The sequence below is a fragment of the Perissodus microlepis genome, chromosome 18, assembly GCF_051167445.1.
Source record: "Perissodus microlepis isolate ML-2025 ecotype Zambia chromosome 18, ASM5116744v1, whole genome shotgun sequence".
In the NCBI taxonomy this organism is placed as follows: Eukaryota; Metazoa; Chordata; class Actinopteri; order Cichliformes; family Cichlidae; genus Perissodus; species Perissodus microlepis.
The window spans coordinates 14364429-14391601 of record NC_140478.1 but is presented as its reverse complement, the minus strand read 5'-3'; the positions used below and the strand labels follow the sequence as shown (position 1 = coordinate 14391601).

General features: G+C 43.5%; 1 protein-coding gene across 5 annotated transcripts in view; it reads left to right on the top strand.

Annotated features, from left to right (window-relative positions):
* camsap2b (calmodulin regulated spectrin-associated protein family, member 2b) overlaps positions 1–26697 on the top strand; it is a 34345-nt gene extending 7648 nt beyond the window's left edge. Inside the window, exons 3-23 of one of the 5 annotated variants that reach the window (XM_084913019.1) lie at positions 5532–5711; positions 8790–8876; positions 14169–14201; positions 15130–15268; positions 16237–16376; positions 18173–18263; positions 18349–18450; positions 18735–18804; positions 18921–19202; positions 19542–20253; positions 20356–20502; positions 20578–20809; positions 21002–21185; positions 21280–21973; positions 22586–22722; positions 22811–23025; positions 23113–23209; positions 23527–23592; positions 24237–24352; positions 24456–24574; positions 24680–26697. In XM_084913019.1, coding sequence (XP_084769145.1) covers positions 5532–5711; positions 8790–8876; positions 14169–14201; positions 15130–15268; positions 16237–16376; positions 18173–18263; positions 18349–18450; positions 18735–18804; positions 18921–19202; positions 19542–20253; positions 20356–20502; positions 20578–20809; positions 21002–21185; positions 21280–21973; positions 22586–22722; positions 22811–23025; positions 23113–23209; positions 23527–23592; positions 24237–24352; positions 24456–24574; positions 24680–24976 — 4140 coding nt within the window. In that variant the 3' untranslated portion in view covers positions 24977–26697. The remainder of the gene's footprint in view (positions 1–5531; positions 5712–8789; positions 8877–14168; positions 14202–15129; positions 15269–16236; positions 16377–18172; positions 18264–18348; positions 18451–18734; positions 18805–18920; positions 19203–19541; positions 20254–20355; positions 20503–20577; positions 20810–21001; positions 21186–21279; positions 21974–22585; positions 22723–22810; positions 23026–23112; positions 23210–23526; positions 23593–24236; positions 24353–24455; positions 24575–24679) is intronic. The other 4 variants (XM_084913022.1, XM_084913020.1, XM_084913024.1 and 1 more) reach the window with 4 other exon arrangements.
* The last annotated feature ends 476 nt before the right edge of the window (positions 26698–27173 follow it).

Below are 27173 nucleotides of genomic sequence, written 5' to 3'. Positions count from 1 at the left end.
TAGCCACTGAATGCAGCGCAAACATGACTCAGGTCACCTCACTAAGAGATATTACACGTATAGTAGTGTGCTGTCAAGACTACATTCTGGACTGGATGGAAAACATTACAGTGTAGCGGCGTTACGTCATCGAATAAAAGCTCATTGTGAGGTTTGCGTAAAAATGTCAGAAAATGGTAAATTAAAAAAAAAAAAACGCCCTGAGGTGAGTGTAGTTGTCATTTGATGCCATATAACTGAAATTGAATTGAAATTGAAAAAGCAACTTGGCTTACTAGCTAACCGATGTCGTCTAATTGGTTGTTGGTCCAATCAAACCAAAGGTGGAACAAAACAAAGATGATCAGTTTGCTGTCGTATAAAACAGTCAGACCAGATTTCTCTCTCTCTCAAATAAAAAAAGGCTTCATCTTTGTTTGAAATATAATTGAAACAGTTACAGTAACTATTGATAATTTCCGATTGATCTACAAATTGATTGTCTCATATAAAGCCGTAATAATGTTGTCACCTTTTAAAAGCTGTGAGAGGAGCTCACAATAGTGTATTTTGCTTTAGTTCTGATAGGATGGTGAGTTGATGCCTGCAGATCTACACACACTGCTAACACATGCACGGCTGGAGCCCGGGCACTTCTGCTGATGCCAAAAGGTGTCTGCATTGCAGTGCACCGTTTCCTTCTCCTCCCTCCCTCCCTCCCTCTCTCTCTCCACCCCTCTCCATCCTTCTTCCACCTTCACTCTCTCGGCCTCTCTCAGCGTTTCTCGTCTTTCTCTGTGTTTGCCTCACGTTAACTCTGCTTAATGCGTGAAATGAAGCCAGAAATGATTTTCTCCTGAATTTTGGTGCAGTTAGCACTTTTCATTAAGCCTGCCTGTGCCGCTGCATTTTTCTCAGGCTGTAGCTGAATTTTATTAGCCCTCATTTTCAGCTCCAAGAGGTAATTCAAAGTTACGCAGCCAATTGAATTTTCGTGTCTGTGTTTGGTCGTACTCTTTGCCTCCTTCAGCGCGTGAGTGAGGTTGTCTTGAAGGTTGCCGCAGCGCTAAATGACCCCATGTCCTTGCACACCTGTAGAAGTGCACATAAGGACCGGTGTGTGTCCACACGCCTCCGTCTTTGTGTGCTTCAGGTGATTTAGTGACAGTCGTTAAGTAAACAAATGGAGCCCATCGACTCTCTAACTCATCGACCTTCATTTGTCTGACGCGCCGGCAGGCTATTAGTTAATCTGTCTGGTCTTATTGTTACTCTGTGTCCTTGTGATTTCATTAGATTGCCTCTGCAAAGCAGAGGATCTGTATGTATTTATGGACTCAGCAGGATCATTTCGGTCACACTAGAGTTGAGGCTTTTCATTTTGGGTTATGGTATATCTGCAGAGAAAATGATGAGCTCATGGTTTTCTCAGTGCTGTGCTACAGAAGAATAACTCATGTCAGGAGGGGGAGGAGGAAGGGAGGAGGAAGGGAGGGGAGCGTGGCAGTTTGTCAGAGACCGAATGGATATATAGAGAGAGCGAGAGGAAAAAGTGGGGGAGATGTAGTTTGGCGGCTGCCATTTGGTTGCTGTCCAGGAGGAAAAGCAGGAAAGTAGAGCAAGAAAAGAGGGGAAAGGGTGAGTGTGGGAAGAGCTTTGGAAAAGATGTGAAGGAGGTATTGCCTTTCTGGCGGTCATGAGGACACGTGTGTGCCAGAGTATGTGTGGAAAAGGCCCCGTGTTAATATGGCCATCTGGAAAGACGGGAGAGGAGGAGGGGGGAAAAAGGGGGGCATGACGGAGGAGGAGAGGAGCGGCATACGTGGGGAAGAGGGAGGGTTAGAGGAGAGGAGGGAGGAAGACGTGATGTGCACTACTGCAGCACTGTGGAGGGTGGGGCTCACACTGAGTCAAAGAACGTCTGGCGCACAAATTAGAGGTCCTTTAATTGCCCGTCTTCAAATTCACACCTCCGTGGAGCAGATGGAGTCAGATGTCCGGTGGCGTGTACAAGGCCTGCTTTATTTTCTCATTCCTCTTTGACTCGTCGCCCTCAGAGTGGTAAAACACTGAAACGAGAAAGTGACAAATGAGAGAGTGAGAGACGGAGCCTGAGCAGTAACTGATTTTTCTCTGCAGAGGGGCGTGTCCCTCCATCAGCTCTCTGTTGAATAACGCAGAAAAATTTGGAGATTTTTACAGATGTTTGCAAAAGAAAGACGGCTATCAGTCTCCACATCTGGGTAGAGGCAGGCGTAGGTGTAAAGTTGTGCAGTAAAACCACTTGCGGGGCTCAGATGTCCCTGCACTTGTGATGTTTGTGGAAAATGACTTTTATTGTCTGTTTGCTCGGCTGTATTTTGTGCTTTACTATAAATGCCTTTGATCAGGGACACACGCACACACGCACACAGCTGTGGGAATGAATACCGTTGAATTCCTGTTAGAAAATGTGCACGAGCGTACTGCAGCGCTTTACATGACAGGCGTCTGCCATCTCCACAGCCTTATAAGGCGTGTCTGTCACCGTGAGTGCTTTCTGTGCACAGACACGCACCACAAAGGTCTTTGTGGAGGCATAATAGACGGCACATGGCTCTTAAAATCTTGTTGTATTATCAACAGTAGCGTCTTTTTTCCCCTGTGGATATCTGACCAGTCTGTAAATATGTAAGCAGGGACTTTGAGAACTGCCCGTCCTGCTCGTCCTCATCTCTCAGGCTCACACTTTTATGTTCATCCCCATTACTCCAACATACATGCACATGGACATCGTGGACTATAATTTCTGCACAGGCTTTGAGTACATAGACTATAATTTTTTTTTTTTTTTTTTTAAGGCATCACATGATAGCTCGGCTATTATTCTTGCAGCATTAGTGGGCACTCAGACAAAAAACCAGCCCTGCTTTAAAACAATGTTAAGTGGCTGTGTAGGTGCGAGCACATTGTGTCAGGTACTCTCTAGTGCACTTTGAGTACCGGAGCCATTCATTTGAATTGAATGTCAAACACTGCAGTGGGTTTTACTGGATAGAACTCAGGATTTTACAAGTCTGGAAAGTTATCAGGGCAGCGTGCTACTATCTTTCATCGCTCAGGCTGCAGGGTAAACAGCAGAAATTGCCCTTCATCTAATCTGCCAGGAATGTGCCTGTGTGGACCTATGCTGGTACTGCTGTGCGTACTGTAAAGACTGAAAACCACTGGAGGGGAAAAAGGTCATCCCATGTTATGCAACGGAGGACTGAAATGCATTGAACAAAATGCATTTTGCCTGATAATATATTTTATTATATTATATATATATACTAAATATTTTTAACTTTTTAAAAAGCTTTTTAGCTGTTACAAAGCTAAAATATATAGAAGACAAAAGTTGGTCGAACGCACTGCACTGAGACTTATTGTCTCCCCAAAAACACAACTTTTTTGTGTGTTTTTTGCACTTTTACGGTTTTAGTTTTTTCTATTTTCTGGTGTTTTCTTAAGTTACAGTCCTCTCAGGGCCACCATACTTTTGCCATGGCGAGGCTTCCATCCGTCCATTTAACAGGTTACTGTCAGTAACTTTGTGAGTAATGATGTAAATGCGATTTGTCTTTCTTTCTTCTTTTCTTTTTTGTTTTACTTTGACCCACAAAGTCAGTGGAAAACGGAATTGTTTCCCATCCACGGTGGGAGGGACTTAATTAGCTTCTGTTTCTCTGCATAGACCATAGAGCTGCTTCAGTATGGGCAGTCTTACATTACCATAAAGAATAAAGGGAGCTACAGTAACTGTTGTCTGTCCTACCAGGTTACAGAGAGTTATGTGCCTTAACTAATGTTCTCCATAAAATATGACAAATAAAATGGTGGATGTCAGTGCTTTTTTTTTTTTTCCTGATTTAAAAAAATGTCAGCTTAAAAACATCCTTATTTAAAAAAATGAACATAAGTGACTTGTCACAATCATTTAAATTCATGTGGCTTCTCTGCACACACTCATGCACACACCTACCCAAGCCTCTTACCAATATTAAAGATTTAGTAGTTTTATGTAAATGACTTAAGAAAAGCTCAGCGAGTTTCATTTAAATCACGGTATTTAACTCTTTAGCTTCGCTCTAAGCTGCTTGGCGTCTCTCTCCGTCCGTCTGTCCAGCCGTCAGCCACACGTCCTGCAGCACATCTGGAGGAGAATGCACACAATGTCAGACATCTGGCAATATCCTGAAGCTGCAGGAATTGAAAACAGTGTCTGTCTGCAGACGTTTTCATAAACCGCTCAATAAGTTTCGTAAGAATCATAAATTGGAGCTGTCCAAACAATCCTGGGCACCTGTGTAATGCTCTGCAGGTGAAACCAGCCACCATCCTCAGACGCACCAGCTTACACAACATATTTGTTTATATAAACAACTTAATAACTGATGTTTGTCAAGTCATGGTAAGCGTGAGAACCTGCTGCTTCTTCTGTTTTTCTGTTTGTTTGCATAGCTTCTGGTTTTGATGCGTTGGTTGGGGTTGGGATTCATATTTAAATAATAAATTAACTCAAGAACAGAGCTTACACTGGATAAGTATGAGCACTTGGTCTACATAACAGTATTTAATGTGTGCAACATAAGCACAGCTAACTTGAGTAGCATTTACTCACATCAGGTACAGCTGATCAAAGCATCTCAGCACTTATTTCCATGAGGTCAGAGCTCATTTTACTCCTGCACGCTCTCTGCATGTTTAGACTGGCAGGACGACATGCCGTGATGACTCTGAGCACCAGTGGAAGTGTAAACTCATAGCGCTGAAGCAGAAGTTTGTTTCTTTGGAAAAGACTTGGTCACACTGGCTGTTGCATGTGGCTCTGTGGTTATGAATAGAGGCCTGTGCTATACACAGCACCTCACTGCTTGTTTTTGTCAGTTTGAGTCACCTCGATCATGGAGCTCCAGATTTTAGATGTTTGTTTAGTTAGGCTGGACACACAGAGCAATGCTGAGGCAAGCAGCAGGCAAATATGCTTACGCACACACACACACATATACAATGTTTTTGACTGTAGTGTGACAGGAAAGGGAAGGGGAGGTCTGTTGGTCTGACCGGCCTGGAATGGGACTAGGAAGGCTGGGAGAATGTCAAGCTTTGTGTAGGTGTTGATGTTGCTTTTTTACAACCACTCAGATAAAGCCAATGACTCAAAATTGGACGAAATGTGCCTAATATAAAGAAAATAAGTATTTTTTTCCAGCGTTTAACAGTGAAGCAGTTTTACATGGCTTAAGGCAAGACGGATGGTGATCAGAAGGCAGCTGAGCAGCTGGTCTGGTTTGACAGACTGTGTGAAAGTGAGGTGGATTTTTTTAAAAACAAATGTGCCATTAATATAAATTACTTTCATGGTTTGTTTTTTTCCCACACTCTTTTTGGCAACTTTGCACGTAAAAATTCCCAGTTGTCAGTCTGTTGCTTTTGGGAAAAACTTTCAAAGAAAAAGATAAAATAAAAATTTCAAATCTGTAGCTGACTTTACCTTTTTAACTTGATCTGGCTGCTGTGTGTCTGTGCAGAGTTCCCACCTGGCGCTCATAGACACCCTGATGATGGCGTACACCGTAGAGATGGTGAGCGTGGAGAGGGTGATGTCCTGCATCAACAGGTACTCCACAGCCGAACCATCGAACGGCAACGGACACATCCAGGAGCTGCCTTACGACACAGAGGATGCAATCACCACCTGGATCAACAAGGTACTCGTATGCACAAACACAGGGCGATGTTGTCTCCACGAGCTAAATGAAGCCTTAAGCCGTTTACCAAGGTGGCTTTTTATCGTTTCACTCCACTTACTTTGTGTTCTCTGGATTTAGTAGACACTCGAGCTCCTGGAAAGTGTGTCAGTTCTTAATTCCTCCACTGTTTGTAAGAAATCTAATATGTTTGCAAGAGGAGAAGATGGAAAAACTGGCACCGTGCACATGTGATAATGCCAGAGAGATTCCCAGTCTCTGTTAAAGCAGGATTAGGAAGAATAGTTGTACCTCAGTGGGGCTTTACAGGCTTTAAAGCCCCACTGAGGTACGACTATTCTAAGCTTGTAGACTGACAGAGCCACCGTGATGATGGTTAGCAAGTCCAGTTGTGAAGCCTCAATCTGAGCATTTTTCACTGATGTTTTGAAATCGGATGTGATAAGCAAATAAGCAAATGATGGATCATAGAGTAGCCATTTCTTTCTGCTTTGTTCTCCTCTTTCACTGCAATTGGGAGCATAATTTAGAAAACAAGCTTTGTTGTGTTCAGTGAGTCTTATAAGTAGCAGTTGTCACTATGAGCTCACCAGGAAAATATCTGCTGAAGTCACAGGGTGGATTTCTATAAAACCGAACTTCTTTCTTCAGTCAGAGGAGGCGCCACCTGCTGACCACTAAAAGAATACAGGTTTAAAGAGCTTTCACATTGGCTTCAACTTTCAGATCTCCATCCATCTTCTACATACAGTCAGTATTTTTAACAATTTGATAGTAGTCTCACCTGTTTCAGCTAGACCCCGACCGATACAGGTTTGTTTTTGTTTTTTAAACCAGTACTGATACTGATTTGGTGATATAAAAATCTAATATTCAAAAATATTGCATGATGTTACTCTTCACTTCAGACATAAACATGAACAGATTTCCTAAAACTTGTTTGCACTCTGCCTAACTTTGCTGAGAAGTAGTGCCCTCTGGTGTACAAACTACGCAACAACAACACTCGTAACATCTGAAGGGTGTTTCTCCAGTCTTTACTTAATTTTTTTAAATTTTCATTCATAGGCTGTTCTTGCTGTCAGAAAGAGAGGCTGGGCTTGGATTGCAAAGGTCAACCTGAAAACACAGAACGTCAGCCAGTCTTTGTTTATTGATTGCAAATCAGCGTTAAAGTTCCCACAATTGGAAGCTGCAGTGGCTCAGGAGGTAGAGCATGTAATCTGCTAATCAGAAGGTTGGTGGATGGATCCCCGGCTCTTCCAGTCTACATCCCAAAGTGCTGTTGGGAAAGACGCTGAACCCCAAATTGCTCCTGATCCATCAGAGTGTGATTGCGTGTGTGATACTTAGAAAGTGCTTAAGGCATAGAATAAAGGGCTGTATGTGTGAGTGTGAATGAAGCGTGTGGTAAAAGCACTTTGAATGCTCAGAAAAGAAAAGCACTAATAAGTACCACTCCATTTACCATGTGCAATCTCTCTTACTGTTTCTCTCAGCATTACAGTTTCAGGATGGTTCTGGCCTGTGGAGAGACAATCAAAGCTAATGGTAACATTAGCATTACAGCTGCAGGACGCACTAAAACAAAGATTTTCTCATTGTCGTGAAACATCACATATCAAAAGTCAATTTAATCTAACTGGTCTTCAGCTCTTCAAATGACTGCCAGACTCTTGAGTTTGGTTTTACATCCATGCACAAACCAGCGTTGTACATGTAGCTGAGAGATTTTAGATCCTACAGTGTTAAACTTCAAATTACCAAAAAAAGAATAAATAAATTACACAGGCATGAGTGGGCTGTGCTGGGAGCATGGCTGTGTGTTAGCAGATTGCAAAAAAATGACCTTATTTATACCCTTTTCATTTAATATTTTTGGGATGCCATGCAGAGGGTTCTCTGGCAAAGGGTAAAACTTAGCTCTGGGTCCAGCTGAAAGCACTAACACGTACCCAACATGAACCCTGTTAACTCCAGCCAACTGTGTAAATTAGAAGGTTAAGCACATTCCTGGAGGGAAATTACACTCACAAAGCTTGTTCACTTAAAATTGTGTATTAAAGAGTGAGCCAACACTTTACGGTCCATCTCAACAAAAGGCCGACAAATAAGCACCAAAATAATAAGAAACATCCATAATTCCACAAAAAAACTACAGTTTCCAGGAATACAAACAACACAGTATTTCAGTTTGATGCAATTCAAATTAAACAAATAGGGAAGTTTTACCCTTTACCAGGGAACCTTCTGGCTAGCACCCCAGAAATATAAAACAAAAAGAAATAAGGTAATTCTTAAGTATTTGGAGACTTTCACAGTATTTGCAGTGAGTATTTATATTAAAAATCCATTCAAATTTACCTTCAAGATGACAGCAGTTTGATCTCTGTTATTGCAGCGCTTTGGTTTAAAGATTGCTTGGCCACATTAAGTGGTTTTTACTGTCCTTGATGAGTGTTTGAGGAGTAAGCTGAGTGTGAAACAGCCTCATCTCAAAGATGAATTCCTTTCTTTCTCCTTGAAATAATAAAACAAGCCTCAGTACAGAGTTCATCAAATGTAAGATCTTCTTATCATCAGCCATAATCCTTTCTGGAAGAACTCATGTGCTGTCTGCTTCAAGGCCAAAGGCGGAAAGATGCACACTTTGCAGGATTTATTTACAGACACACACTTGGAAAAACATTGACGATTGTGTCTCTGCGTAGCCCCGAGGCGTGGCACGCAATGGCGGGGGGGAATGGCTGATGTGACCATGTGTATCCTCGGTCATTTCTCAGCGTGCTTGGCCAGATCCTCTGAAAACAATAAAAACAAACCTTTAAACCTTTGCTTGCATCAGAATTTACCTGAGTTCTGTATATTGGTTCGATGGTATATTTATATTTAGCTTCAGTCGTTGATGGGTGGAGGTGGTGGTGACAAACAATCTATTGTTTGATGTGGGCCTTCTTACTATCACCGCCCGGTTTTTCAAGTCTTCAGCACAGACTCACTATTCACTTTCAGTGTGCACCAGATGCTCGTCTGACTTTTGACCTCGTTGCCTTTCTCGTTCCTTCTCTTTCTCTGAAGGTGAATGAACACCTGAGGGACATCCTTGTAGAGGAGCAGAAGTTGAGAGAGGCTTCAGTGCAGGAGTCAAACGCCACAGCGCTTAAAGTAAGAACGCACGCATAGACTGAAATAAAAAATTCCACGAATGATCCAAATAACAGGGTGTTCAACGACCTGCTGATGCCTGTGCTATAAAACTCCTGTTATTAGAACTGCAAACATGGGGAGACTGTTAGCTCTTTTTATCACCACCTCTAAATGAAACTCTGGTGTCTTGTGAAACAACAGATTGTAGTTTTTTTTTTTATCCTTGTTCCAGCTTTTTACTTTACACACAGAGTTGCATAAATCTTCCAATCTACGGTAACTTCCAGCAGCAAAGTAAATGAGAAATTTGTATGCAGGTGTTGCAAAAAAGAAAAGAAAATCTATTAAATCTAGAGATGGACCGATCCGATATTACGTATCGGTATCGGTCCGATACTGACGTAAATTACTGGATCAGATATCGGAGAGAAATAAAAAATGTAATCCGATCCATTAAATATCAAAAAAGCACCTCACAAAACTTGCAACACGGCGTAACTCGGCTCATAACGGTAGCACGTTGGAGCAGTATGCTCACGTGATAGAGCAGCTGTGTGTATTTGGAGCCTCACTACCAAACCGGCATTTCATCTCCGATGAAGTTATCCCAGAGAGAAGTAAAGCAAGTGTGTAAGTTCATCTCTGAAAGTTTGTAAAGCATTCCCACGTTAAGCTTAACAACCGATATATGGAGCGACAGCCTCTTCTCTCTCCCTCCCTCTCCTGTTGCTACTTCAATCATGAAACTGCTTAATGATCAGCTGATCGGCTTTTCTGTCGCGAGTCCGTCTCTCTTCTTTGTTTTTGGCCCACTTTGCACCAGAAAGAGGAAACCAGCAGCTGAACAACAGCAGCACGTTTAAGCTTGATAAGCTGTTGTTAGAATTTATTTAATATTACTTTCTAGACCAGGATCCTTTTCTACGTAGCTGACGGCTGGTACCTGTGCAGGGGCGGATCTAGCAAAGTTTAGCCAGGGGGACCGATAGGGCATTAGCAGGGAAAAGGGGGGCACAAAGACATACTTTTCTTTCTTATTCTCATTTAAAATGTCTATCTTTTAATAAATAATTATCTGAATCTTACACCCAAAGTTTTAATCTGATGTAAAATGTATAGAAGTCCATTACTGTATATAGTAACTGTTAAGTCTAATATATCCTAGTAAGCTATACTACTTTTTCCTTTGGGGAAGATACCATCTGTGCAGTCTGCAATTCTGTAGAAGAAAGATGTTGAATCTATTTAAATATTGTAGAAAAAGAATTTATTTCTGTGCATTTTTTTTTCACACTGCATCAAATTAAAGTTGATTACGTCGATTAAGCATCATGAGGTGGAGGGTGGTTCCATTTTTTTTTTTTTTTTTTGCTGGGAGTTTGCAACCCTATTAGTTAGGTTGCTTAATATTTCTGCTAAGTACTCTTTAAAATACCAGAATAGGGAGGATGGTGCAGGTTTAAGTTTATTAGATTGATCAGTTTTGCTGAACTATGAAATATTTTGGGTGCAGTGTATTTTTTACATACAGGTATAACAGAATAGCTTTAGTGTTGTTGTTTATTTAAACTCAAGTATGAACTTATACAAAATGCAGCAAGATATTAAAAAAAAACGTTTTATTGACTAAAAAAACCACTATATTGGATTCATATCGGTATTGGCCGATATCCAAATTTATGGTATCGGTATCGGACTTAAAAAAACAGTGGTATTGTGCCATCTCTAATTAAATCTATTTTTGAATTCTTTCAATTACTTCTCATTTTGTCACCAATCGCGTTCATATTATTGGATTTTAAACGTGTGGAGATACACACACATGAAGACCCGCACATATGCAGTCACATGCAGCTCAGTATACGGGGCTCTGTGAATCAGAGGAACAGATGAGCTCAGTCTCAGACCAGCTGCAGAGAAATGTTGGCAAGAGTTGCCACACTGCTGTTAAAGGAGACAAAGAAATGTGCGGGGAAGCCAACGAGAGAAAGGGTGACAGACAGAGGGGTGGAAAAAAACAAGAGAGAGAAAAAGAGGGAGGAGGGATAATCAGAGATGGAGGAAAGGGAGAAATGACACCACAGTGAGAGACACTCAGGAACTTTGTCAGCTGTAGCAGAAGAGAGGCAGTGTCATCCTGCAGGCCTCGTAGTTATGCAACGCTTCGAGCCAGTCTACTGGCACAAACACACTGCAGTCAGATACCATCCTCTGCTGCTCACTTAACCGTGAAGCTACAGTGCGGTGCTTTGTCGGGTCTCGAGTTCTAAAACAGGCACAAGATGGCGAACGTTTAAAAATGGAAAAAAAGATTTTTATCTCACCAAGATGGAGCACAAACGGGGGAGGGGGGGGATCACTTGTGTCAGGTGGAAATGATTAGCTATACTCTAACTCAGAGAGGTAAACACTGATTGAATGGAGTGAAAGGACTAATTTCAGAGATGCAATTCAAGAAACATGCCTTTGTTTAGGATCTAGAATCTTCTCCAGGCCTGTGTGCCTCTGTGAGGAATGTTGGTCAGAGCCCAAAACTTAGAAATTGAAGTTGATGCTGACGGCAGAGAAAGTGTAGTGTCCTCTAAAGCTAGTGGGGTACATCATCTGGGAAACATGAATGTCTTTTTCCAGCAACCCACAGAACTGACAGATAGTTAGCCCAGGTAACAGACACAAAATGTTGATTTGACCTCTTTCATGCAGTGAATTAAAGGGGCATTCATACAGGAAGTGAGTAAGCTGCAGTGACAGGATGTTTAATACGTTAGGTTACCTAGGCAACCGGAGTATGGAATGTCCACCAGCAGCGAGTGAATCACTTCCTGAGTGGACACCTTAACTCTAAAACATGGTCACAGGTTAGTTCGGCAGCCCAACAGTAACAGTATCTTCTTATTAGATATTTGTTAGCGATTCACACAAATATGAACCTTATAATGGCCGCGCACGGAAAGTGAGGGCATCGCCAGAGTCGGCTGGATTCCTCCTCTGGGGAGCATGAATGTGCGGTGCACCCACAAAGTTACACTGCAGTTCACAGCTGAAAACACACAGTGTCGTGGATGAACCTGTTTGCAGGCAACAGGTCGTAAGTTTCCTGCACAATGTCACTGTGAGTGTGTTTCCTCATATGGAGCAGAATTAACTGGCTCCTCAAAGAACTGCAGGACGTCACGAGTGGTTAAGTCAGTTAGACGAGAGCTTTTATCTGCTGTGGGAGTTTCTTGGCACGTTTTCTATTGCTTACTGTCTGTTTTGTGTTAATATAGTGACAGAGAGAGAGATCAGTGCCTATCTGCGATTGCGCTGTGGTAACACACACGCGGGGTGTGTGACCTATCAAGGCTTTGTTAAAACAAGTCAGAACAAAGGAAGAAGACAGCCTTTTTAAGGTTTTGAGAAATAGCTGGACGCTCAGTCAGTCAGCTGCTTTCCTCCATGCTCCATCACACAGCTCCTTCTTTGCAGTGTCAGAGAGATAGAAGTCTATTCACTTATTAGGATTTTTTACATGTACACACACACTGTGCAAACACACACTCTCACACCAGAGGATGAGCACAAGACACTTCTCAGTGGGGCTTGTTTATTCTGGGATTGTGTGAAAAGTTGTTAACTATGGTCTTATGACCAAGCACTCAGCGTTTCTTTGTGTGGACTGAGACTTTAGGTCTTAATCATATTATTGAGCAGAAAGTTAGAAAACACACAATGTTGGATCGTTACACAAGATTTAGGATCTTAGTTGCAAAAATTAGGTCATGTTTGTGGCTCTGTAAAGTATTTTTAGCTTTAGGTTTCAAGTGCTTATTAGTTTGCAGCTTATGTCAATAACTTTTCAAAAGGCTGCATTAAGTTTAATGGAACAAACTGAGAAGAGAGGCCAAGAAATGAGGGATTAGACTTTGGATGCAGATCTGACTTTGAAACAGGCCTGTGCACATTTAAACTACAGTTAAGTGTAAAATAAAACTGCAAGTCCTGCCTGAGCACAAATGGACTGGGAAGATGAAATCTGCAGTTAGTCTGGGGACCATGAATGAATATGACAAACTCGCTGACAGTTTTTATTTTGCCCAATCGGTTATTCCCATTAGCTCTCTGTACATTGTGTTAATAACTGGTTTGCAATTGAAAAGGGGCTGAAATTAGGCAATAAACATTATATCTAAATACTGAAAATATAAATCACCTTGAACCTAAACTACAGCCTTCTATCTCAAAACACGTTGCTGCGTAGTATTTGTGACTTACCAGTGCTGATTGTTTCTGTTAACAAAACAGAATGGTCTCTTTATGTATGGTACACATTATGATTACATTTACTTATTAGAAATAAACATCCTCACTGACATTAATCCAGTTACATTACTTAAAGACACAGTAGGCTTTTTGACTAAGAGGAATAATTGTTTATTTTGATGATTGTGATTTATTGGTAAGGTACACTGCTAAAAAAAAAACCTACAATTGATTGGATGAATGAGAATTATGCAAAATTGGAACATAAGGCGCTTGAAGCCAGTCGTTTAAGAAATACTTGGCAGCGGGTTGGTTGAGCAATCTGACTCTTGTCACACCTATGAAACATAGACAGACCCAGACAGCTGTGACCTTATTTGCCAGTAGCTTCTCAGAGGTTGCTGATTGGTTCAAACCAACTTTGTTTGGTTACAGATGCTTAAATTAAACTAGCTTAAAGTTGTAATAATGCAGGTAAATAATACTTAAATTTTTTATTTGTATTAAATCACAAGGTAATGGAGTGCAGTCAAAATAAGTGGTGTAAATAAAGTTCAGGGTCATATGTACCCATATGGAAAAGATATATCTAAATCTTATAAAGTTTGCATCTGTCTTGTGTGAAACTTGTATGAAAAGCATACAAGAGTGAAAACAGATATAAGATCCCTTGAAAAATTATATAATGAAACTTGTATGTTTTGGATCCTTACTAAAACAATATATGAAAGTAATGAGAAAGTGGCCACTTTCATGAGTAAATGATATAAGTTTTTACTATTTCTTTTCCATGTGGGTAAACATGGGCACCTATGGGTGTATGACACAACTAAACTTCTGCTTTAGCAGATGCATCCCGTGATTCTCACTGTGTGTTTTGATGCTGATTTCAAATGTGTGAAGAAAGTAACACATTTTAAGTATTATATAGCTTTTGTGGAGGTATTAAGATGGTGTTTGTTCACGAGTCCTAGCAGCTGTAGCATATTTTTCCCTGCTGTTGTTTGGGGAAACACCTAACACCTAACATTCTCTCCTGTTGTTGTCCGATCATCATCCACCATCAAGTCTCCTAGCAAATGGTACTGGAGATTAGTACCTGTAAGTCGACTCATACTGAGAAACACCTCTTCAACAAACCCGCCAACTTCCTCCTCTCCCAAAACCCCCCCCGTCCCTTCACATTCACCTCCCGACTTGCCTTGTCAGTCACTGCATGCGGCCCTGACCCTCGCCATGGTTTGGTCAGACACCCCCGACCCTTCAAACCCAACCATCGTTTTCACATCTTAGACAAAAATCATAGTGACCATTTATGACCTGTCATTAGGAGGCTACACCTATACTACTGGGCTATGCATAGCTCTTATGAGCATATAAACATGAGATCTTCTACTGAGTAATTTTATTGAACATAATCGCTCTGTTGTATGTGATCATTATTTTGTCTTCATGGGCAAACTAAGAATACCGATGCCCTGAATGCGTATAATAATATGTAGTAAAGTTGTTGCTGTGGTTTTGATATTCCCAGAGGGACATGGAGAAAACTTGCAGACAGGAAGGATGCACTCACACACATTATTATTTAATTCTAAATCACACACATTGTCTGCTGCAGCACCAGAGCTTCAGACTGCCTCAGTGCCACTGAGTTCTCAGTAGATGTTGAAATGGTGCAAACCGTTCATTTGCTAGCATGCATGCAGGGAACTAACCACGCCTCACAACCAGTCGCAGAGAGCAGGGTTGTGAGGGTTATGAATATGCGTCCTTCTTACCATTTATAACATGATAAATCTTATTGAGGTGTGGCTTAACTGAATGTTTGTTTGCATGAAGATGTTAATCTGTATTATTTCAGGTGTGTGTGTGTTTGAAGATCCTCAAATTAACACTTATACCTTGCCCGTGTGTGACTGACTGGAGCATGGAGATGTGGTTGTATCGATAATCAGAGAGCCGGCTGTACACACCCACCGCGATGACACATGTAGCTGATGTCTCTGTGCCGTTGCCATGGTTTCAGGCTCGCTACAGGAAGGAGCATGCCCAGAGGAGCGCGCCGTCGCTCCCCCTGGTGGAAAACCTGCTGAAGGACAACACAGATGGCTGCGCCCTGACTGCACTGCTGCACTTCTACTGCCCGCAGGCCATCAGACTGGAAGGTCTGCAACCATCCCCCTCTTCTGTTAACTATCCTCACTTTAGTCTGTTACCTTTATTACACACAAGACTGCAAGACTAAACTCAGTTCAAACACACATATTAAAGGACAGAATAGCGCACATCAAACTAACCACAGTGACTTTTAGTCAGAGCACAAAAAAGTCACTGTTCTCACTGCCAGTCTCTTACAATAGATTAACAAAGAGTGTATTAATAATACTTGCATTGTGCATAAGCGAGTGTTATAAATGCAAAACCTAATCCTTATATTTCACCATCTGCATTTGTTGATAGTGGTATAAATAGAGGGATAGAGGAAGAAAAAGGGTACTAGGATTCATGGAGAAGAAAGCCGTGTTTCCTCTGAGCTTGCCCAGACTGTCGTTTTTGAAAATGCCCCGGGTTGGAATGTGATTGGTCACGAGGGCTGTGTGAGGGAGAGGTGGAGCCGGCTGCTATTTCAAAGACAAACAACTCTGGTGTTTGACTGTAGTTCGCAGGAAGATCTCAGGCATGTGAACCAGATGTGAAAACAAGCTGTGCTTCGTTAAGGTTTCTTGTTGGCAGCTTGATTTACTCTACTGCCTTCACTTTTTTTTTATTTTTTTTTTAAGTAAAGCGCAGAATGACATCACAGCAGAGAAACCAGCTGCTGTAGTCTTCCGTTGCCTTGTCAGACCTCCTACACATACACGGGCCGTCCTTATAGTAACGTCAGGGGATAAAAATCCTGATGATTCATCTAAAAGCACTTGAAGAGGGTTTGAACATTTTCATCACAAATTATTTCAAGGAGCTTAAGTGATTCAAATGAGAGGCTTCTTATGACAAATGCAGGACAATTAAGAGTCATTTCCTCCTCTAGTCTTTTTTAAAACATCAACTCTTATCGTGTCCTCGGCTTCCTGTATGGCGCGTTACCCTTTCCTTGTGTCTCTGTGTTTGACCCCTCCCCTTTGCTGAACAGATATCTGCCTCAAGGAGACCATGTCCCTGGCTGACAGTCTGTACAACCTACAACTGGTGCAGGAGTTTTGCAGGAACAACCTCAACCACTGCTGCCACTTCACCCTGGAGGACCTGCTCTACGCCCATGCTTCTATAAAGGTTGGTCAAACTGGATGTAGACAGTTCTGCTTTCACGGTGAAAGGAGATGGAGAAATGGTGAGACGTTTTTGGAGGGGGAAGAGCAAGAGTGGGAAATTACACAAGGGCAAAAATGAGTCACTCAAGGAAAAGTTTGAATGTGAGTAGGCTTGGCTCTTACAGGGATTGCTATTGTGTGTATGTTTCTGTGTGTGTGTCTATGTATGTATATGTTAGAGAGAGACAGATTACAACAGACTGTGTGTGCTGGTGCTTTCAGAGTGCAGTGTCTGTACTTTTGAGAGACTCCCTTCACTCCATCCCACTCCCTTCTCCAACAGAGGACAGATTCACATCTCTGCCCGCCTCTCTTGTTCTTCTCTCTTCATGTCTCTCTTGTTCTTGTGAAAAAACAAACAAAAAAAAGACTTTTATAGACACAGAGCTCCTCCTTTCATGCTCATTTGGTTATGGTTAGGAGACCTACTTTAAGAGCATCCCTGTGCCATCCAAACACCAGTGCAGCAGTGGCAGTGTGGGTAAATAGTATGCAGAGAGTGTGGGAAGGAACATTAAGATTCAAGCCATGATCCGAGCACGCTGGGACTTTCCATTCCTCAAAAAAAAATAAAACAGCAGAAAGTTTTGTATTTGCACACTGTTTTCCTTCATTTCTCGTCCACTACATAAATTTTAGCGTGTGTGTGCATGTTGACTTTTTAGTGGTACAGTACTACAACACTATCACGAAGGCCAGCTAAAGGCTCTGGCACACTGCCCGTCCACCACAGACTCACTGCGCACAGAATCTTAACAATGTCTGCATGTGTCTGTTCATTTTCAGTACATTACTTTAAGTAAACACAGAGGAGTAGAGATCACAGCTTTCAGCACTCGTTCTTTCCTTGTTAGAGGAGAAATGAAAGCAGCCCTCAGTACAGCAGGTAGTTCTGCAGATTTTTACCCAGGATGCCCTTCTTGACACAACCTTGGAGGGATTTGGGTCTCCTCTCGGGATCAATCTCAGGATCTTTTGCTTGTTAGGTGAACGTGTAAACCATTACACTAAAGACTCACCTTGTTAGAGAAGAAATAAACTGACAAATTAGTTTTCTACGGATCATCGTCTTTGCAGACCTCCTGAGCCTATCTGGTTATTACACGAACACATTCACGACTCGTGCTGCTTTCTGCATCCCTCCGTGCACATGTTAAATTAAACTCCAGATGGTGTTTTTTGGCAGTTTTCAAAAGGTGTATGGATTTGATATTAAGTAAATCAGACAGTCAAACATTTGGAAGTATATGCACACAAACCCCAGAGTGAGACAGACTGCTGACTTGCTGTGACCTCGTTAATCCATCCAGATGTTATCTGTTATGATTGGTAGCACCTTTACAGAGACACGGAGGGAGAAGTCAAGTGTTGTAAATGGCCTGTATTTATATAGCGCTTTACTAGTCCCTAAGGACCCCAAAGCGCTTTACATATCCAGTCATCCACCCATTCACACACACATTCACACACTGGTGATGGCAAGCTACATTGTAGCCACAGCCACCCTGGGGCGCACTGACAGAGGCGAGGCTGCCGGACACTGGTGCCACCGGGCCCTCTGACCACCACCAGTAGGCAACGGGTGACGTGTCTTGCCCAAGGACACAACGACCGAGACTGTCCAAGCCGGGGCTCGAACCGGCAACCTTCCGATTACAAGGCGAACTCCCAACTCTTGAGCCACGAGCGTTGAGTGTTGTGCTCATTGTCATTTACTAATAACTCCAAATTAACCATTAAGCTGGTGTGGTCTTGCAGAGTAACTACCTGGTGTTTATGGCTGAGCTTTTCTGGTGGTTTGAAGTGGTTAAACCGTCATTTGTACAGCCCAGAATCTTCGACCCGAACGGTATAGTACAGCTTTACAACAATATTAGCACGCTGTTGGTAAATGATTGAAAAGCTGAATATTGACTGTATGTTTTTGTATGCAGCCTGTGAGCCTGTATCCTGTAGAAACATGGCTCCTGTGTCCAGTCCAGTCAAACAGAGCTATGCAGACAGACCTTTGAGCCCAGAGAAAATTCCTTCTGAAGGTAACGATCGATCATCTGCTGTGATACAGATGTTTTAGAGCATTTCTGATGATTCGTTATTCAGTAGTGTGGAAATAAGTGTGAAAAAGAGGCAAGAACTTCAAAAACAAAAAAACAAAGAGCTTGTTTTGAATCAAGATGCCCTCTAGTGGCTGATTTGCAGCAGTAGAAACAATCTAAACATAGCACTGTAAAAGTAAACACTTACTACGCACACAGTGTGTGTAAATATTTTCATACAGCCAATAAGTCTCTTAAACAAATATACTCTGCGTCTCTGACAGGTGTAATGAAGAGATCTACCTCCATGTCTTATGTTGATGGCTGTGTCGGGACTTGGCCCAAAGAAAAACAGTAAGTGCTTGAAATCCAACAGCCCTGCTAAACTGTGCCTTCTTTGGCCTGCATTTCTTAAGTGGACCTTTTTTTCCTTATTAAACTAACAATTCTTCTCCTTTCCTCTTCTTTAGGTCCTCCTCTCGAGGAATCTCCTTTGAAATTCCTCTGGATGGAGACCCAACCTTCCCGCTTGATGAGGCTCCCTCCCTGCGCGGCATGACGCGCTCGGCCAGCAGCGACGGCCTTGGGTTCAAAGTTCACTACGCGTCCCGAGGAGGCATGAAACGCCAGCTCTCCATGATGCCTGTCAGTGTAAACGGCCAGAGCAGACACATACCAGAGGAGGATGACGACTTCACCTCACACAAGCCTCTGGGACGGAACAACACATTCACAGTCAAGAGCCAAAGCAGGTACAGTATAGCGGGCTTGTTTTGATCCATAAGTAATGGCTCCTGCCAGCTTTAAATGATGTTAGGGATGCAAAAAAATGTTTTTTTAATTAGTTTTACACATGTAGGTGGTGATTAAATGTAATAAATGCTCTTTCTAGAAAACAATTTATTTGTAGCATCTTGACATGGTGACACCAGATGGATTGATGGATGGTAGCTGGATAGGTGATGGTTGAATGTTGAGATATAAAGGGTATCCAACACTTTCTTTCTGATTCTCACTGAGCAGGAAGTTAAAAGATTCCTCTAACCTGCACTGTGACTGTAATCGGTTAATTTACGTGTCTCTGTTCTCAGGTATTCTAACGGGGTCCTGCCAGACAGAAACAGCCCCAGCCACGCTGGCCACATCAGCCCATCAACTCCCCCGAGCATTGAGGAGGCCTTGAAGATTATCCATGACACTGAAAGACCGCACGCTAGCTTGGGGATGGGGGACGGAGATAATGCCTTCTTTCTCCATGGTGCAGAACCTTCAGACCTTCCAGGAGCTCAAGGTAGAGGAGATGACCTGAGTTCAGCAAAGTCGCGACTCAATGACCACGATCCTAACTCTGTATCCACTGATGAAGTCGACACAGGGATCCATGTGAGGACCGAAGACATCCAGAGCTTGGATGAGGACTCGTCCTCGCTTAGAGACTATTCAGATATGGACCCAGACTGTGAGGCCATGACCCGGTCGTGTCCTCTGCCGGACAAGCTAGAAGGGGAAAGAAGCAGGGAAGGAGGACGCAAAGGGGTCGGTGGCCCTAACCCTGAGAGTGAACGGGGAGATGGAGGTGACAGAAACAGCCCCTGTCCCAGTTCAGCGCCCACGCTGCCCAGATCACACACAGTCAGCCCTGTCTCATCTTCCGGTGGTTCCGGAGGTGGCTTGGTGCGGATGACGAGCTTCGCGGAGCAGAAGATCAGGAAGCTGGAGGGAAGGAGCAGTGGAGGGACCACGCCAGAGAGTTCAGACCTCAATGTCCCCTATACGCACTCACCAAAAAACATTTCATCTCAGGTTTGTCATTCATTCTGAGCCACTCGCACAAATCTTTCTGGATTACACCTCAGGCTGAAATAGCAATGAATCAGTGTCGCTGATGTTTACATTTGGTTCCAGATCTCTACACCTCCTCTACCAATCACATCACCCTCTCCAGTATCTCCTTCACCCAGAGATCCCTCGCACCTCATCGCCTCAGAGATGATTCAGCTGAGGATGAAGCTGGAAGAGAAACGCAGAGCGATCGAAGCACAAAAGAAAAAGGTAAATGGACTTAAAGAGATTCATAGCAACTTAGCATCACATATAAGTGTGTAAACATCACGTCTTGCTCTTTAGGTGGAAGCTGCTTTCACGCGACATCGACAGAGAATGGGCAGAACGGCCTTCCTGAACGTAGTGAGGCGGAAGGGAGTGACAGCACCCCCCAGCTCCAGCTCAGGAGGAGCAGAAACACCTCCACCAGAGCCGCTCACTTCATCCAAGGACATCAGGCAGGGCAACATGGAGCGGGCCGAGAGGTGCAAGCCAGACGGGGCAGCTCCGAAATCTCCATGTGAAGATGGTGGTGGTACGAAATCACAGCACAAGATGGTTTTTTTTGGGGGTTTTTTAATGAGTCTTTCAAATATTTTGATTAAATGTCTCTATTGTTCTGTAAGTTGCTAATGTTTCACTCTTCAGCCTGGATCTTAGGAAGCTGTCTGAATAGATTTATTTAGGTACATAATTCATGTCATTGTTCATGTTTGCGGTGACGCAGGTGTGACGCCAGGAGAAACCGATATTGCAGAATACACACGCTCGATTGAGAGGCTGAACACGTCGCTGAGCTTCCTGCAGACAGAGATGCAGCGTTTGGCCCAGCAGCAGGAGAAGATCATGGCCATGAGACAGCAGCAGCAACAAGCCTGGGTCATCCCACCTCCTGCGCCGTCTCCACACAGGTACCACCTAATTCAAACCACTCATTTGAATTGGTCACTTACCATCACCTTGCTACCATGTCACATATATGTTGTGGGTATTTGCTCCACTCAGGCAGCTCCGTGAGTTGCGTAGCAGCAGTGTAACAGGCCGGGGATCAGGGAGAGGCTCGGTGGGTTCCTTATCGCCGATCCTGTCCTCCTCTGGTTCTCCACACGCACCCAATCGTTCCCCTGCCGGCATCAAACGACGACCGGCCTCCTTCCACGCCAGAACCCCTCGGACGCCGCGTCCAAATGATTTGAAGGTCACGCCCTTTAGCCGAATGCTCAACACACCCACTTCCGTTGACAGCCTGCCCAGACTGAGGCGTTTCACCCCCAGCCAAACGCAGATCAGTTCTTTTGCTTACTTGGGCCACGATGAGGGTTCTGGGGAAAGCAAGAACGCACACACCAAGGACAACAAAGAAAACACTAAAAACGAAAAGCAAGCCGTGGCAAAGGCAAGTGCTGACACTCCTCCTACTAAAGAAGCAGCCAAAGAAAAGGACGATGAGCGACGGGAGAAGAAGACGGAGTTGAAGGGAGAATCCAAACAATCGAAAACATCACAGGTGCTCTCTCAGCCGGTGTCGGAGATCCAAGGGACGACAGACAGCCAGGTCAGAGGAGACCCAGAGGATCGGAAAGACCTGGTGGAGGTGCCTCAGTCGAACCTGAAGCCTCCAGAGAGCCAAGGTCAGGAGATGGCAGGAGAGGGAGAAACAGGAGAAGACCAAAAGATGTGCTGTGGCTTCTTCTTCACGGTGAGTTTTAGCATCAAATTTTTTAGCTCAAAACAAACCTCCAGTTTTTTTGTTTTTTAGCTTTTACAAAAAAATGATGGTGATTTAAACATGGCCTAACATTTCTAACATTAGCATAACCGCTAGTCGAGATGTTTAGGTAGTACCTGCCATGAAACGGGGCTGTTCGGTATTCACCCCACATTTTTTACTCTCTTCCCTCAACTGTAATGGTAATTGGTGCACGGCTCACCAACTTCTCATTAATAACACAGACTGCATGCCCTGATGGTGAAGGAAGAGTTTCACACTGTGTGAGTCTGGAACAGCATGTGCGGTGATGAGCCTGTTGAGCCATGAGCTGATCAGAGACAATACACCACGGGCGAATGAGGGCCGAGAATAATGGGCCAGAACACAAACTCGCGTTAGTCCAGTACATTCTGATAATGTACCAACATCAGAGCTGCCATCGTTACAAAGAGTCAGTTTTCTTACTTTTCATCCCGAGTTAGTAACACGTTTTCACACTTGATTTGCACAAATCACACTTTCTTCAGCCAGCTTTCATTTCTTGTGCTTATAATCGGAGGTCTGTTATACATCTGTGTGTTTCTGTCCATGAAACACCAGGATGATGTGAAAGGGGAAGAGGACATGGCGGCCAAGAAAGCAGCTCTGCTGGAGAAGAGGCTGCGGAGAGAGAAGGAAGCTCAGGAGAGGAAACAACAGCAGGAGCTGGACCAGGAGCAGAAGAGGGAGGCTGCACGGTCCGTCTGTCTTTCTGACTTTCTGCCTGTGTTCACCGTCCAACTACAGTTTGCATTTACCTACTTGTCTCTTGGTTTCCTTCTTTAGGTTGAAAGCGGAGGAGGAACAGCAGAAGAAGGACGACGAGAGGGCGAGGAGGGAATACATCAAGAATGAGTATCTGAGGAGGAAGCAGCTCAAACTGATGGAGGACATGGACGAGGTCATCAAGCCTCGATCTGGAAGTCTCAAGAAAAAGCCACGGCCCAAGTCCATCCACAGAGACGTCATGGAGTCGTCGACTCCTCCCGCGAGAGCAACAGGTGAGCAACGCGCCAAACCCAGCGAGCAACCGCACCCGAACTTTGTGACGCGTGGTAAAACCGCACCTGTCTGCTGTCGTTCCGCAGGTGTGCGTCCTCGAGGCTTCTCGGTGTCCAGCGTTTCTCTGGCATCTCTCAATCTGGCCGACAATGACAGAGACGCAGATAACAGGAAGAATAACAGGTAAGGCGCAGCCTGTCTGCCTGACGATCACATTTTAGACCCAAAAAGATCCAGGAGAAGGAACGCAAACATCTATCAACACCTGTCCATGTCATTGAAACCAGCCCAGGAATAAAGAATAAAACTCTTAATTTCAAAAGCAGTTTATTACTTGGATTGTGGGTTTGTGTCCTCCCAATTGTGACCTTCCAGCTGTGATTTTAATTCGAGGAAATGTTTCTTTTTTTCGTTTCTCCCTGTGAGGATCTGCAGTCTGCATCTTGATTCTCTCTTGTCCCTCTCTCCTTTTCTCCCTCTGTTTTGCATGCTTCCCTCAGAGGCCACAAACTAGCTTCTGCCAATATCCCGTTTTATTTAAGCTCACCCAAAGAAAGAAAGGGAAGGTTAGTAACGCTGCGACGAGGAGCGCCTCAGCAGAGCGAGTGCATTAAACCGAAGTAGATGTGATTCTGTGTTGATTTACTGTATAGACCTCATTTCATTGGCAAACGCATAAAAGCAGATGGATGTGTCGACACTGAATAGCTGCTTCTGCAATAAGTTTCCCGAGACTCGCGTGGCTGAGCTGTTTCCACCTTTCTTTTTTTTTTTTCTTTTCCCATCTTCCCGTCCTTTGCAGTGCTGCTCTCAGGCTGTTGTTTGCACTCTCCTCTCTGCTGGCTGCTCTCTGCTTCACCAGTGTATTTGCTCATTCCTTCATAAGTACTTGAGCTCATCCCTCGCAGCACCTATAAAGACAGCACCGAGACTTTGCTTTTGCTTGGATGAACGTGCCGTTTCTGCCCCTCGCTGCTCCGTTTCATCTGACTATGACAGTACGATGATGTAATGCGGGACAACAGGCAGGGCTTGGAGATTTGTGTCACGGTGTCTGACCTTATTTTGCCACATCTGTGTGTGTGCATGTCTGTGTGTGTGTGCATTTTGTTGGCGTACGTGTCGGTAACGTGTCCACGCTCATCTGTCATCTTTGTGGTGGTTATGTTTGCGTGTGTCATTTGTTGGTTTGTGTTGCGATCACCTCCAGGCCGGACTCCGCAGAAGGCTTTTCTTCTTGTCCTTCGGCCGGCAGCCGTAACGGAGAGAAGGACTGGGAAAACGACTCCACCACCTCCTCCACCCCCTCCAACACTGAGTACACAGGTAGACACAGGCGTTTAGATAGTTTGTTTACATTTGCATAGCTGCTGAACAATGAAGCATTTTTTTTTGTCTGCAGTCTCACGCTTGTGCGTTGTTCCCACAGGACCTAAACTTTATAAGGAGCCCAGTGCCAAGTCCAACAAGCACATCATCCAGAACGCCCTGGCTCACTGCTGCCTGGCTGGCAAAGTCAATGAAGGGCAGAAAAACAAGATACTTGATGTATGTTTTGTATCTGTGTGTATAAATATATTTTTCCTGACTAAAAAGAGCGTAACAAACCGTAATGAGATGTTTTTTTGTTTTTCTTTTAATTTGCCACCACAGGAAATGGAGAAATCTGAAGCCAACAACTTCCTGGTGTTGTTTCGCGATGCCGGCTGCCAGTTCCGGTCCGTTTACACCTACTGCCCTGAAACCGAGGAGATCACCAAACTGGCCGGCATCGGCCCGAAAAATATTACAACAAAGATGATCGAAGCTCTGTACAAGTACAACTCCGATAGGAAGCAGTTCAGCCAGATCCCTGCCAAAACTATGTCCGCCAGCGTGGATGCCATTACCATCGCCAGCCATCTGTGGCAGACCAAGAAGCAGGGCACGCCCAAAAAACACCCCAAGTAGTGCCCAGATTGGGTTGGGCTCCGTCGGAGCAAAAACACAGGACTTTGCGGATTTTGCTCTTTTATTGACATTCCCACTTTTAGAAATCACAACTGGAATGTAAGAACACGGGTGGGCCTCAGATTTACTGTCACAAAATCAGAGCTGGCTGTAACCATTTGGACAGCTTCAAACGAGCCCCAAGTGTGTACTCGTCAGCACGTGCATCGATGTTCTCATGTGCCAAAAAAGAGAGAGAAGGAATAAAATATTAAGAGGCGAACCAATGCCTTATCTAGTTGAACCACTGAAGCACTGAATGTCACGCCTCTGAAAGAGGCCGTTTGGTTTCTCTGAGTTGATCATGTGTGGCCTTATGCTTGTTTTGTGTCATACGAACACACCGTGAGTGTTAACGTCATTTTGTCACCGCCTGTTGCGGCACAGATGAGGGATCAGCTTACCCCCCCCTCCGCCTCCCCATCTTTGATCAGAGGCATGTATTTTTTTTGTTTGTTTGTTTTTTGTACACGTGACTGAAAAACTTCTAGACGGTTAAATTTAGTGTCTGTGTGTGTTCGAATGAGCGTGTGTGTGTGTGTATAGTGAAGTGCCATGAAGAGTGAGGGTTCAAAATACCTCAGCTGGTGATTGCACTTACTTTCCGAATAAAATGATGAGATTATCGAGCATGTGCAGTACCATCAAACTGTTCTGGAAAGCACCTGCAATAGGCTCTTAATTTATTTCAGTGCGATTTCGATGCTTTGAAGATGATTTTTAAAAAAAAGGCGTCTTAGATTTTATTCAGAGAAACATAATATGCTGTACCTGTATAAGTTAAATTAGTTTGTATATAATGGCAGTTCCATTAAAGATGAACGAGTCAGCTTGTGGTAGCTTTTTGAGTAGCTTTTATAATTTATCACGTGCGTGTTGGTATGTTGTCGTTCGGGGGCCTTTTGTTGTGCTACAGATGCAAAAAGTGTGACCGCTCAGCAGCGTCGCTGACGAGACTATCGTGAGTATTAGATTAGACGGACATCCCACACTGTGTCATCAGTCTGTGCAATTTAAGAGTGATTTCAAATGCTCGCCGTTGACCATGTTGCATTTGGATCTAACAAACACTACAAATGTCACTTTAATGTGGATAAACTGTTAAAGAGCGTGATCGCCCTCGAGGTCGTCCACAGTTGTAAATAGCACTTGAGGACCCCGTCCACTGTTGTCGAGTCTAATCGAAGATGTTCCCTCTTCAGGACATGCTTATTACATTTCTTTTACATTACTGTTACATTTTCTTTTTTAAAATCATACGTTCCTTCAGTATGTGTTTACACTGTACAGATATATTTTGGCATATAGAAGTATTTTTTGTAACAACATTTAACTGATGGAAGTGTGTACCAATGTAAGCAGTGCAGATGTTGAAGGAAGTGTGCTGAATGCAAAGTGTAGCTGAGAGTGCGTAAAGTCTCACACAGGCTTTAGTGTGGTATCGTATAAAACCCAGCAAGTATACAGAGAAAACCATAGTATTTTTTTTTCCAACTCTGAACTCATTTTCCTTTCAATTAACAAACTATGCTCAACTGTTCATGGATCTTTTTTTTTTTTTTTTTTTTTGTGGTTGTTATTGTTTTTTCTATTCCTTTGAGCTTTATTAAATGCCAGCTATCAATAATACGTATGGTGTCTCATTACATGTCTGTGTCATAAAATGTGCTTTTTAAAATAAACTATCTGTGCTTGTCTTTGTGAAGACTTAAGTAAAGTAAGAGCTGTAAAAATGCTCTTGTCCACAGTGTGATAATGATGAAAGTGCTGTGGGTTCATATGTGTGTGAAGGCAGACTAGGAAGTATGTTTGGCAGTACAGCGCAGTTTGGGGTCATTTGAAAAAGAATGCACTGCTTTGAAAACAAAACAAAATCCATTGGCAGCCAATTGTTTTGCTCTAGTTTGTGAAAAGAATTCGGTAGTACTGGTGGACCCGCTAACTCTGGTACTCTTGGGCAAATCCCAATTCAGCTTCATTGTTCTGGGCTTTGAGCACAGGTCTCACTAAAGGATGTTGAGCCCTCAAAGCTCATGTTTCTGACATTTTGCTCAGAAACATGCACGACTAGTCTGCACGAAGTACTCATTCTAGTACTGCTGCGCTGTTGATGCCCTTATATGGCCCTGTCCACTCTCCCTGTGTGTAATGGTCCACC